Source organism: Chionomys nivalis, chromosome 1, assembly GCF_950005125.1.
Source record: "Chionomys nivalis chromosome 1, mChiNiv1.1, whole genome shotgun sequence".
Classification (NCBI taxonomy): Eukaryota; Metazoa; Chordata; class Mammalia; order Rodentia; family Cricetidae; genus Chionomys; species Chionomys nivalis.
Window position 1 is genome coordinate 62175808 of NC_080086.1, and position 13515 is coordinate 62189322.

Sequence of the window (13515 nt, forward strand, 5' to 3'; positions counted from 1 at the left end):
GGAGATCTCAATTGAGAATATGCCTCCATAAGATCTGGCTGTGGGACATTGTTTTAATTAGTGATTGGGGGGGGCAGCCCATTGTGGGTGATACCATCCCTGAGTTTGTGGTTCTGGGTTCTATAGGAGAGCAGACTGAACAAGACTTGAGGAACAAGTCAGTAAGCAGCACCCCTTCATGGCCTCTGCATCAGTTCTTGTCTCCAGGTCCCTGCCTTTTTGAGTTCCTGTCCTGACTTCCTTCTATGATGAACAGTGATATAGAAGAGTAAGCCATATAAAGCATTTCCTCCCCAAATTTCTTTTTGTTCATGGTGTTTTGTTCCAGCTAGAGAAACCCTGACTAAGATACATTGCATCCAGCTTCTCATTATTTTCATCAGGACAACTTCTAAGTTAATTATTTGAACCCAAAATCCCTCCAATTTGAAAGTATTATTTAGATGTTCTCAAGATAGTAAACAAAAAGCATCAGAGAGAGAGAGAGAGAGAGAGAGAGAGAGAGAGAGAGAGAGAGAGAAATGGGAAGCCGGTGGTCACTGGAATGCAGAAATTCTCTACCCCCAAGCCTGACAAAACAAACCCCAGATCTCAAGATAGCCACAACCACTGAGCCATCTCAGTAAACATGAAAGTGGGGAGCACTGGGACCTTGTGGAGATCTGACTACACTGACAAACAAGGAAGACATCAACCAGCAAGAGGAGATGACTGTGAAACTTGCATCCCTGCTTTCTCTATGAAGAAATGACAGAAGACAGCCAGACATGGTGGCCTGGGCCTGTAATCTCAGTACCTGGAGGCTGAGGCAGAAGAGGGCCTTGAGTTTAAGACCAACCTGGGCTACACAGTACCAGTTCAGTCAGAGCTGTGTCAAGCACACACACACACACACACACACACACACACAATATGAGAAGATGAAAGAATTCATGAAATAAAGCATTGAAAGATGATGTCAGTATGGTGGAAAGGAGAAAATATACTAAAGTACAAAGGAAGGGTCAGGGCACCTGTATTGAAGGTACCTGTAGACCCAGACCTCTTGCTGTGTTCTTTCCTGTTATTTGAATCTGTAGTGTCCCCCATAAGCTGTATGTCAAAGGCTTGCTCTTTTGTTTGGTGATGCTGGGAGGCGCTTAAGCCTCTAGGATGTATAAGGCCTAGTGGTGGATCTTTTAGTCATTGGGTTGCAGCCTTCCTAGATCTCCAGGTACCTTGGAGGGGACTGTGAGGCCCTGCCTCCCCAGATCCCCAGCCGCCATAAAGTGGACAGCTTCTTCCACCATGCGCTCCTACTGTGATGTGCATCGCCATCAGCACCAGTCCCAGAATAATGGGGCCAATAAACCATGGTCAAATCCTCAAGGACTGAGAGCAAAGTAAACCTTTGTTCTTTATAAAGTATTTGCCTTGGGCCTTTTGTCATGGTGCTAGAGTTGACTAACAACCCTAATGACTGTTCCGCATGGTTTTTGGCATGGTAGCAGTGGGAATGAGAGACACAGACAAAGCTTTTGTAGGGCTCCATCTCGAGGCTGAGGAGTTAGCACCAGCCTGGAGAGGATCAAGCTGCTCCTCAAACAAGGGGAGATGCAGGCCTTTATGGCTTCTGGAGGACATCAGGTACTTATGGGAACAAGGGTGGGGTGAAAACTAAAGGAGTCTGGATACTTAAGCTGCTGGGTCCATAAGCTCAACTATAATAGGTGGTTAGTAACCTCCAGATCTCTGAAAGTACCTCGGTTAATGTGTTCTACAGCCACCCACATCGTAAGTGTTCTGTACAGCCACTTACCGTCATAGGTGTTCTATACAGCCACCCATGTCATAGGTTGTAGTGATGAGGTGCAGGCAGGCCTGCTTTTCGTCCCACCCGGCTCCCGCATGGTTAGCTTTACACCCGAAATAACAACACACAAACTGTATTCATTTAAACACTGCCTGGCCCATTAGTTTCAGCCTCTTATTGGCTAATTCTCACATCTTGATTAACCGATTTCTAATAATCTGTGTAGCACCACAAGGTGGTGGCTTACCAGGGAAGATTCAGCATGTCTGACCTGGTGGCTGGCTCAATGGCGTCTGCCTCACTGCCTTCTTCCTCCCAGCATTCTGTTCTGTCTTCCCTGCCTACCTATGTTCTGACCTATCAGGCCAAGCAGTGTTCTTTATTAATTAACCAATGAAACAACAGATAGGTAGAAGACACTACTACAACAGTAGGTTTGCGTAGTTTACACACTTCTGGAAACCTTACACCAGGACTTCTTTAACTTTTCCACTTGCACCCATTTTCACCCGAGAATTTACATGACCCTAGGTACAGATACATAAAAAAGGTACACAAGTCAAAAATTGCCAACAGTGTAACACAAAACAACCCCAAAATACTCATGGATTTGAGTATTATATGCTTAGGAACAGCAGTAGAGAAATAGTAAAAGTCTTTGTGATCCAAATTAAACGATTATGTTTCTATAAGAGCAGAAATTTGAGGCTGGAACGTCGGTTCAGGGGTTGAGTACTTGTGCTCTTGCTGAAGGCTGGGTTTGAGTTCCAGAACACACAGAAGCCCTCAGAATCATCTGTATCTTCAGTTCCAGGGGATCTGATCCCCTCTTCTAATCCCCACAGGCACCTGGCACATGTGTAGTGCACATTGTACATAAAATAAATCTTTAAAAATTAGAAAAAGAGCAGAAATTTTGTGTGTTTAATACTATCAGTGAAGTTTCTGCGAATGGTGACACACGCCTTTAATTTCAGTACTCAAGAGGCAGAGGCAGGAGGATCTCTGTGAGTTTGAGACCAGCTAGTCTACATAGTGAGTTCCAGGACAGCCAAGGCTTGGGACAACATAGAGAGATCATCATCATCATCATCATCATCATCATCATCATAATAATAATAATAATAATAATAAATAAGGAAAAGGAAAGAAAACTAGAAAAAGTAAAAAAAAACAAGATTAGCAAAACAAACTGGGTGGTGGTGGCACATGCCTTTAATCCCAACACTCAGAAGACAGAGACAGGTGGATCTCTGTGAGTTTAAGGCCAGCCTGGTCTACAGAGTGAGTTCCAGGACTGGCTCTAAAACTACATAGAAACCCTGTCTCAAAAGACATCAAAAGAAAAAAAAAGATTAGCAAAACAAAAGACCTGCAGTTCCTAACATATAGTGCACAGGTTTGAATCCAAGCTGAGGGGTTTTAGGCACTATGGTGTGATGAGTGCAGAGCGATTGTCGGTGCTGTGTTTAGAACCAGGACGGCCATGAGGTCACAGTACCACACAGGTGAGCACTGTCAGAAATGCCTCAGGTGCAATGCGCATTTGATTTTGAACTAATTTTTAGTCCCTGGGCATTTATAAAATGTTTGCTGTTGGCAAAGGTTTCACAGCTGGCACGTATGGAGTCACGACCCACAGTCTAAGAACTGCTTCTACATTTTGTGTATGAGCTAGCACATTATCACAGCTATGCAAATGGTTCTCTCTCTGTGTTTCGAGACAAGGTTTCTCTGTGCAACCCTGGCTATCCTGGAACTCACTCTGTAGACCAGGCTGGCCTTGAACTCAAGACATCTGCCTGCCTCTGCCTCCTGAGTGCTGTGATTAAAGGTGTGTGCCACACTGCCTGGCTGCAAATGTTTCTTACAAGAGGACAAACTGCATGCTCACACAGATGTAGTTGCCTATTTTACATCCAGGGCTGGTCAAGTTCACAGATGCGGAATCAGTGGACATGGAGAGCCAGTGTGTTCATAGTCACCTGTCTTTGGCGTTTGCCGGGCACTTGAGGATCACCTATGATGTGACGCTGGAGTCCATCCTCTGAGGACATTACAAAGAATGAAAAGAGGCACAAAGCAATGGGGTTCAAATAGAAAAACCTAGAGACAAATATAGTGATGTTTTATTTATTAATTAGTAAATTTTATTAAATTAATAAAATAATTTATAAATAAAATATCACTCTAAAGCAATGATACATTGTCCCAAGATGCCCACTTTCCAAATGAAGGATTCACCAAATCTGTCTGCCCTCACTTCTGCATTAGTTAAGCTCTTTCAATGTAAGCCACACATATGCCCTCAAGTGTCTGTGCATTGGGTTGGAAAGGTGCCTGAGCACAAGGATCCACAGATGAAAACCAGAACCCCTCTGACCTCAGAACAGACTAGCACGATTCCTCTGTGTTCCAAGGTCAGAGAGACGTAGGCCAGTGTCTTTCCGGATTTCAGCCCTGTGCCCCTCACTCAGACATATTGCCTCTCCCTGTGTTGACCTCTGCTTGGTGTGCTTCAGCCTTCTGATCAGTTCAGTCTTCAGTCCAGTACTGCACCTGGAAGCATCTCCAGCCTGCCCCATCCACAAACAGGCCTGAGTGAGAAGCGGGGGTATACCTGCTTGCCTGGACTCTCCACCCCAGGAAAATTGAGGCTCCACAGAGCTTGTCCTAAGTGCATTCCTTCTGAAGGTTTCTGCGTTTCATTTTTTCTGGCTTTGACATAATCTATTTTGAACCTCTGGCCTTGATCTACACCAGGGGTCAGCGACTTTTCTTAAAGGCCAAGCAGCAGAATCTAGGTGATAACCCTCTGGATTCTCAGTCACACGAGTCGGCCTTTCCCTCCAGGCTAAAATCTCAGGAAGAATGAATACAGTTGACCCAGCCCACTTCCTGCATCAGTCCTTGGTGCCCAGGCTGCAAATTGTTTCTCTGTACCCTTGAATCCATACACATCAGGAGCTATCAGTCATGGCTGCACGGATGAAGACATGGCCACCAGGCTGCGCCCCAGAAGCCAGCTGTAGCTTGACAGGCATGCACTGAGGCCCACTGTCCAACAAAGTGTGGGCTTATTAACAGTTATATAGACTACAGAATGGAAGAACGAGGGACTGAACAAATGCTTGGAGATTAAATAGCTTGCATTTTAGAAAAGTAATTGGGGTGGGAGTGTAGCTCAATGGAGCCTTGCCCAACCTGTGTGAGGCCCTGGGTTCTAGGAATCCCCAGCACCAGTGAGTGAATGATCAATGAATGAATAAATGACCAAGTAAAGCAGGGAAACCTTCACTTCAGTGCCACCTGCTGGCCAGAACGGGTATCAGGCTAAAGTTCTGTTAGAGAGGCTTCCTTTCCTAAGAAAAGCTGTAGTTTCTTTCCTTAAAAGAATTTACTATTCTAAAAATGACATTTTATTTATAAGACAGTTGTGTAAAATTGTTTGTATTTTACATGAAAACATTTAGAAGAAACAAAGTTGGTATTTTTACCCAAAAAAGGAATAAGAGACGGATATTTTAAATATCTTTACATAATTAAGGAATATAGAAAAATAAATATGAAAATATCAGGGGAATGAAGAGATGTATCGGCAATTAAGAACACTTGCTGCTCTTGCAGAGGACCTGAGTTCAGTTTCCAGGACCCCACAGAACAGCTCATAACTACCTGGGGTTCTGATGGTTTCGTCTAGGCTCTATAGGTACGTGCACACACATATACATAAATAAAGACAAATTATTAAAAACTGACTAAATAAAGAATCTAGACGGTAGTAGGCACCTGATCTTTGAAGGGCAGCCTAGCCTGAGCTCTCATGCCTTCCTTCTGCTGCCTGACCACCTAGTATCTTCTCAATGAACGGTGTGCCGCGTCCCCTGCCCCTGGACACTTACACTAGGCTCTTTCCCTCCCATAGTACCTCCTGGCATGGCACACCTAGCTGACCATCTCATACTGACGTACCAAGCAGGACATCCATCCCTGCACTGCAGCCCTTGTCCACTTGCCAAGTCTGGTTACCTCTCTCTTCTTCCTGCATAAGCTCCTGCCAGGCGGACCCCTCCAGAAAACCCTCTGGAAATCACTGTGACCTTCCATTGCAGGACTGTGAACCCCTGCTCTTTCTCAGTCCAGGAACACTGGGACATCTATGACAGGTCTTCTAAAACCCAGCCCACATCTTTCTCAAGCCCCCTTTACTAAGTTCTCAAGCTGCCCAGGGTTCTCACGCTGTCTGCTTCCTGTGCACATCCTGGCTGAGTGTCAGTATCTGTCCAACTACACGCACAGAGGTGATGGCTGGGTCAAGGTCACACTACTCAGGTTGTGCTTCCCCTTGTGTGTTGTTGGTTGTTCATTCTTTTCTCTTCTGACTCTTTAGCTCTTACTCTTTGGGGGCCTGCCACCCAGATCCCAAATAAAACATTCACACAGAGTCTTATTACTTATGAATGCCCAGCCTTAGCTTGGCTCGTTTCTAGCCAGTTTTTCTTATCCTAAATTATCCCATCTACCTTTTGCCTTGAGATTTTATCTTTCTCTATTTCTGTATCTTTACTTATTTCTCCGTGGCTTGCTTTGTAGCTAGGTAACTGACCCCTGATGTCTTCCCCTCCTTGTTCTGTCTTGTTCCTTCTTTCCTCTTGCTCCTATATCTTCTTTCTATTTATTCTCTCTGCCTGCCAACCCTGCCTATCCTTTCTCCTCCTTTGCTATCGGCCATTCAGCTTGTTATTAGACCAATCAGGTGTTTTAGGCAGGCACAGCAACACAGCTTCACAGAGTTAAACAAATGCAACAAAAAATGCAACACATCTTTGCACCGTTAAACAAATGTTCCACAGCATAAAAAAAATATAATATTCCATAACACTTGTGCATACAGAAATCAAGACAGCTCCACAGCATTGGAACATCCTTCCAACATGAGACAGTGGTGTAGTCTGGCAATGCTTGAGTACTTTTTAAAGATATTTTTATTTTTAATATCTTTAATTTTGTATGTGTGAGTGTCTGCCTCTGTATACCTGTACTATGTGTGTATGGTGTCCCAGGAGGCCAAAAAAGGATGCCAGATCCTCTGGAACTAGAGTTACAGATGGTTGCCAGCTGCCCCGTGTGGGTACTGGGAATTGAACTTGGGTCCTCTGCAAGAGCAACAGGTACTTTTAACTGCTGAGCCATCTCTCCAGCCGTGCTGAGACAATGTTTTAATGTGAGCTGCATGATAGTCTTCTTTAAATTCTTAAATATCAGGACACATACTTCCACTGTCCTAAAGTACCTTATTCAGTGGTTTATTGATTAACTCTTGGCCCTCAAAGAGGATGCAGCCAGACAGTGGTGACAGCCTCTGAGATTAACATAACCATGTGTTTTTTTGTTTGTTTGTTTGTTTGTTTGTTTGTTTATCTTCCTCTATTGCTGTCTTTCAGATCGCCATGAGGTTATTTCCAAAGAAATTTTGGAACTGGACCCTTGGGAGAACCAGTGGAATGTTGTCGCCATCAATGTCCTCATGCATGACAGCTATGACGTCTGCCTGGTAGCTAGGATGAACCCCCGAGACCTCATCCCACCACCCTCAGATCTGATTGATGAGGGTGGTGACCACAGAGGGCAAAGATGAGGTTCTCGCAGTTGGAGGGGCCGTAGCCTGGCAGGTCTCCAAATGCACGACCCAGCATACTATGTGGTGCTGACGTTCTCAATGCATGCATAGCGGCTGCTGTGTAAAGCTATACTGAGCCATGCAGGGCTGGCAGTACAGGGTCTTCCCTTAGGGACATCCCAGCCTGATAGAGTAGATAGGGCGGTGATGAGGTTCATGGGAGTGGGGCAAGGAGTGCAAGGAAGGCAGCGCCCTCTGCTGGGGGCTCAGGAACACGGCCAAGCAGTCCCATGGGTGCTTTTGATGATGACGTCCTGGGAGAGGCCAGTCAAAGGCCCTAAAGTAGGAAAGTTGGTGCCCGTCTGTGGCATCTAGTCTAGCCTGGACACACGACTTGCACACAAGATTTGTCCCTGAGAGCAGAAAGGTTATAACTAGGTGACCAGTGCCTGAAAGAGGGAGAGCATAGGTCTAGGCCTGGATAGAGGAGCCATCTTTCTTGGGGCTTCGCCCCAGCTTAGTCTGTTAGAACTGTCCTGACCTACAGCAACACTGCCAACTGTGGGCCAAACATTTGTACCTGGAACCCAGCTCTGTCCAGACCATGGGCCACAGTGAGCAGAGCATTCCTGGACACAGGAATTGGGGTTAGTCCTGCATGTCTAGACTGAACCTGCCCAGCGCCTCTGCCCAGAGCCTCGGCCCAGCTCTCAGCTGTACAGGACCTTCCTCGGGCTGACTGAACAGAGCAGGTCTAAACATGGGGGCCCAGGCTCTAGTGAGGAGAGAAGAGGCGCCTATTGCCTCCTTCAGATCCCTCTCCTGGCTGGGAGGGTGAGGTAAAGCCTACTTCAGGGCAAGCAGGGTACAGTGAGCTCTCCCTAGATATGTTAGGGGTGATGTGCAAACTACACGTGGAAACCCATCTATTCTGCTTCCATTCATATTTCTGGATGCACAGCAGATCCATTTGGTGGCTGTTCTCCAACAACTTCACAAGAGCTCCCGTGTAAGCAGGGCAGATGCCCTGGGATCTTCGTGCATGGAGACAGTGTGTGCTCTCCAGGTTCAACCCCTCCCTGACAGGAGAGGCAGGCTCAGTCAAACGGAGCCACTTGACCTTGTTTCTGACACCACGCTGGGAATTCTGGGGGCCCAGAACAGGTGTGCCCCAGAATGCTACACTCTGGGAGGCAGGGACCGTGCCTGTCTCTCTGGGGTCACCGCTAAGTCCCTGTTGCATGGGTGGAGTTTGGAGTGATCTGAGCCTGTAAGGGACATCAAGTTCCAGTGTCCTCATTCTGCCCCCTAGTGGAGGATGGTAATCTGAGGTTTCCTTTTCTGAGGCAAACCAGAGCTGCTCCTCGCATTGGCAGCCAGGATGGGGAGAGGCCCCCCTGACTCCCCTTCCAGAATCCCTGTCCCTGCTCACCACCTCGGCATGTTAGAAGCTGCCTGTCACCTGGATCGTGGACTGTAGTGGTTTATCTTCTGAATGCACTGGCCTCTTGGCAGCCAGGACCATGGCAGAACTTTTCCAAATCTTGCCTTCCTCCTATACAGAATGGGAAGGGAGAGCCCACATCCTTTACAGGGCTGGTGTGTGAACTGAGTGAGAAAATGCTGAGTGATATACCGTGTTAAACACAAACACTATGAACAGGCTTTCGCTGCTGGCCTTCTTACTGCCACCATGCATTTCCCAGGACTAGGGGCAGAACAAGTCAGAGCCCAGCCTTAGGGAGTATTAGACTTCAGCGAGAGAAGGGAATGTGTTTCAATTGTTTCTGATTTCCCCATGCTTGGCTCCTTAGCAGTGATGAGGACTCCCTTGGGTCTGCAGCCCCTTGAGAACATAAGTAGACGCCTCCAGGGCATCATGGGTAGTGAGAGTCATCCTGGGCTAGGACACCATCGCTGTCAATGCTACCGGGTATGAGAAGGCAGCTTTGCAGGGAAGCTGCTGGGGAGGACTCAGGAGAGTGGCTGGGCTGCCTGGAGCAGTCGTGCCCCAAGCTGAAGGAGAGGCAGGAGCTGGGACTAGTCTCAGCCTGATTCCCCACAGGTGCGTCCAAGGTCTGGGATGTCTGCTGTGAATTCCCTTTGTTCTGCATCCAGAACCAGAGAACAGGCTTGTGGGCTTTAGTGCTCACTTTCAGCTCAGGGCTTCTTGTCTGACTTTCCTATTTGTGATTCAAAACAACCCGCGCTGCCCTCCCGGAGAACTATTGTTAGAGATTCCATTTGGACAGACCTCCTGTTCCTCCTTCACTGTCACTGAAGGGCTTCTGACACTGCGTGAAGGCCCTTAGAAAATGCCTGCTACTGGGGCTTCTTATCTTTGTGAGGCAGGATTGCTGGGCGCTGAGTGAGGAAACACAATGGGGAAGTAATTTGGATGCCGGGCTGATAAAGGACTGCAGCTGTCAGCCTTACTGACTCAGTTGGTGCCCAGCGCGAGGCAGCATTGTTCTCAGGCTGACTTTATAATGAAGAAATGCTCTGACTGCGGACTTATAAAATACATTTTTGCTAATGAACAATTGCCCGCATTTGGTTTTCATATCGTGGGTGAGTGTGAGTTTCGGTTGAACAAGAATACCAGTGCCTGGTAAATGTGGTGTTCTCGGAGCGGGGAACATCATGTCAGAGAGTGGACATGCAGGACAGAAGCAGGTGGGGAGATGGGCAAGGGGCAGCAGGTGGCCTGCTTCCAGGGCAGTGCAGACTCCGGCCCTTCTCTACACAAAGCAGATGTGCAAACACCGCCCCCCTCTTATCCCCTTGATATAGCCCAAGCTGGCTTCAATTTTGCGATCCTCCTGCTTCTGCCTCCTGAGTGCTGTGATTACAGGTGTGCACCACCACTGCCAGCTATAAAGTTTCATCTCAGTAGGCAAAAATGCCAAGACCTCACATTTCCCGTGTTACTCTACAACCTCAGCAGAACAAATTACTATGGATTCAGAGGCTTAAACCAGCACAGACTTAACCTCCTCCGGTTCTGGAACTCAAGGGCTAAAGTCTTTGGTTGGGGCTGTGACTCTTCTGGAGGCTCTTGCTTGTTGTTGCCTCCAGAACTGCTGAGCTATCTTGTTCTGAGGCCCCTTCCTCCATCTCCAGAACCAGCAACCACATGTCCAGGTCTACATCTTCTCTCTTCCTCTCCCACTTTCCAGGATGCTATGATGATATTGGTCCACCTGGATGATTCAGGGGAATTCTTGCAACCTTCAGGCTAGTGGTGACCTTAGTCTCTGCCATGTAACAAAACATAAGCAGGATCTGGCACAGATGTGGTGTGGTAAGGGGATAGATTTCCTGCCTATCATATCCAAGTCCTTTCTGTTGCCCATACAACAAACATACAGATACACAAGTATTTTATTCCCCCACCTTCTCTTTCTCTGGTCAGGAACCACAGGGAAAATGACAGAGGTATCCATACAGATGCCTTGGCAGCTGCCAGCATGTGTCCTAGGACCTTGCTTGCTGTGAAGACACAAGAGGTCACCTCTACTCCCCAGCAGGCCTCTGGGGGCAGGGATGCACATCCGTGAGGAGCCACCATAGATAAAACCCATATAGCAGAAGGGGAAAGTGAGAAGAGGGAGCCAGGTCATGACAGCACTGCAGAATACTGTAGAGAGCCGTGTGGAGTCACACCTGATGGCTATGTGTAGAGAGCTGCGTGGAGTTGCACCTGATGGTGCTGGCTCCCGCCCTCCGCGATCCCAAAAGCGAGTGCTCTCTGTGATAATCAACTCCTAATATCAACTAGGCCTGACCTATGCTATTATCACGCAATGATTATCAGCTGCTTGCATATGCGTGGACCTATGAGCAGTGCCCACCTGGCAATCCAGGATTGGTAGCCCATGCCTACTTAAGGGCTGGGAGAGGTTTGCCCTGGGAGAGAGGAAGAGAGAGAGGAAAAGAGATAGAGGGAGAGAGTGAGAGTGAGTGAGTGAGTGAGAGAGAGAGAGGAAGAGAGAGAGAGAAATTTTACAATTGTTAACAAGGTCCTGAATAAACTGCTTAGCAAGAAGAGCTCCGGTGTTGCACGTCTTCCTTGCTGGATGAGGGGGACCGCGACAGAATACCCCAACTAAATCATCCCAAAAGCCAGCCTTGCCCCTGGACCTTGCCAGATTAGTCAACATCTCATGTCTCTTTGTGAACCATCTCGAGGCTTCTTAACAATGGCACAGGGAGGAGGGCATCATAAGCAGGAAGTAGGGGGTGCGAAGGGCAGGAGAGTCATAGGTTGTCATCCAGACTCTGGCCCTTGATTGGGCACGCAAGGGTTAAGGCGTAACTAATCCACCTGAACATAGGGCTGAGCAAAGGCAGCTGTGCAGTTCAGACACCTGCTGGGAAAGACTCCACACATTGGAGCCAGTTGCTCCCTCATCAGTTCTACAGTAAGGCCTGAAGGCAGAAACATTCCTATTGAAAATGGCCAATCAGAAAACAATGAGAACTCCAGCCAGGGAATCCGGTAGGTAACTGCAGATCCTACCTCTCACTTCTCTAAATCCAGCCCCCAGTCTCCCCCTCAGCTCTCCAGCCGACCATCTGCAGCCTCCTTCCCCTTTCTCCCTTCCCCTCCCACCATCTTGGGTGGATCACACATCTTCCCCTTCAATCTTCCTTCCCCCAACTCATCACTTTATTCCAGCCCCAACTGCACAGGCATCCCCTGGGAACCCACCAGCCAACCCTGCCAGAAACCAAGTAGGCCAGCAGAGCAGGGAAGGTGAGCTTCATGTCTTCCCGCTCCCTCCTCATCTCCAAATCCAATCCCCAGTCTCATCCCCAGCTCTGTAGCAAACTATTTGTTGTGACCTCCCCTCCCTCTCTGCCCCAGCCCCAGGGAACTGAGCAGAGCCTGGTGGAATACCCTGCTTTCTTCCCTTCTGTGGACACCCCCAGTCTCCCCTACCCCAGCCCATCCTCATTCATAGGTGCCACCCCCTCCAATACCTAGAAAAACATTTTACCCTGAACTCCCAGAGGCACACCTATCAAAATCCTGTAAGAATTCCCTACCAGGCAATTTACAGCTTCCACACCCTCCTAAGAATGAAAGAGGGCATCAGAAATCAAGGAACAAAACACCCACCCAACAAAGACAAGATCAGATAACAGCACCAGAAACCCGACCGGACTAGGCCCTGAGAATTACAAATAGCTGAAGCACAAAACAAAGACATGAAAATATCCTTTATGGATATGATAGAGGAAATGAATAAATCCCCTGGAGAAATCTGAGAAAACACAAACAATGGAAGGAAAACAGCTCAAGACTGGAAAGTGAAATTAGAATCAATAAAGAAAAAACGGAACTAAGGGAACCTGGAAATGAAAAACTCAGGAACTCAAACAGGAACCTCAGAGACAAGCCTCACCCACAGACTACAAGAGGTGGAAGAGAGGGGCTGGAGAGGTGGCTCAGCAGTTAAGAGCACTGGCTGTTCTTCCAGAGAACCTTACTTCAATTCCCAGCAACCACATGGTGGCTCACAACCATCTATAAAGAGAGTTGGTGCCCTCTTCTGGCCTGCAGGCAGACATACAGCAGAATACTGTATAATAAATACATACATACATACATACATACATACATACATACATACATACATCTTTAGAAAAAGAGGTGGAAGAGAGAATCTCAGGCATTGAAGACACGAGAGAAGAAATGTACACCTCAATCAAAGAAAATGTTAAATCCAAAATACTAAAGATACAGAACAAAGAAAGAATAATAAAAGCTGCAAGGGGAAATGACTAAGTAAAGGGAGACCTATTAGAATTACACCTAACTTCTTAGTGGAGACTCTGAAAGGCAGAAGGGCCTGGCCAGATGTTCTACAGACTCTTAAGAGACCAAAGATGTCATCCCAGACAACTATACCCACCAAAACTTTCAATCACAATAGACGGAGAAAATAAGACATTATGTGATAAAACCAAATTTAAGGAATATTTATCTACAAATACAGCCCTTCCAAAGGTTCTAGAAGGAAAATTCCACTTAAAGAGATAAACCACATCTAAAAAAAACCACAGGGAATAAATAATCCAAGATCAGCGATTCAAG

The 13515-nt window shown here is 47.1% G+C and overlaps 1 protein-coding gene across 2 annotated transcripts in view; it reads left to right on the plus strand.

Annotated features, from left to right (window-relative positions):
* The window catches only part of Kbtbd12 (kelch repeat and BTB domain containing 12), a 77484-nt gene extending 67564 nt beyond the window's left edge, over positions 1-9920 (plus strand). For both annotated transcript variants that reach the window (XM_057759548.1, XM_057758795.1), the window contains exon 6: positions 7237-9920. In XM_057759548.1, coding sequence (XP_057615531.1) covers positions 7237-7430 — 194 coding nt within the window. In that variant the 3' untranslated portion in view covers positions 7431-9920. The remainder of the gene's footprint in view (positions 1-7236) is intronic.
* Positions 9921-13515: the final 3595 nt, after the last annotated feature.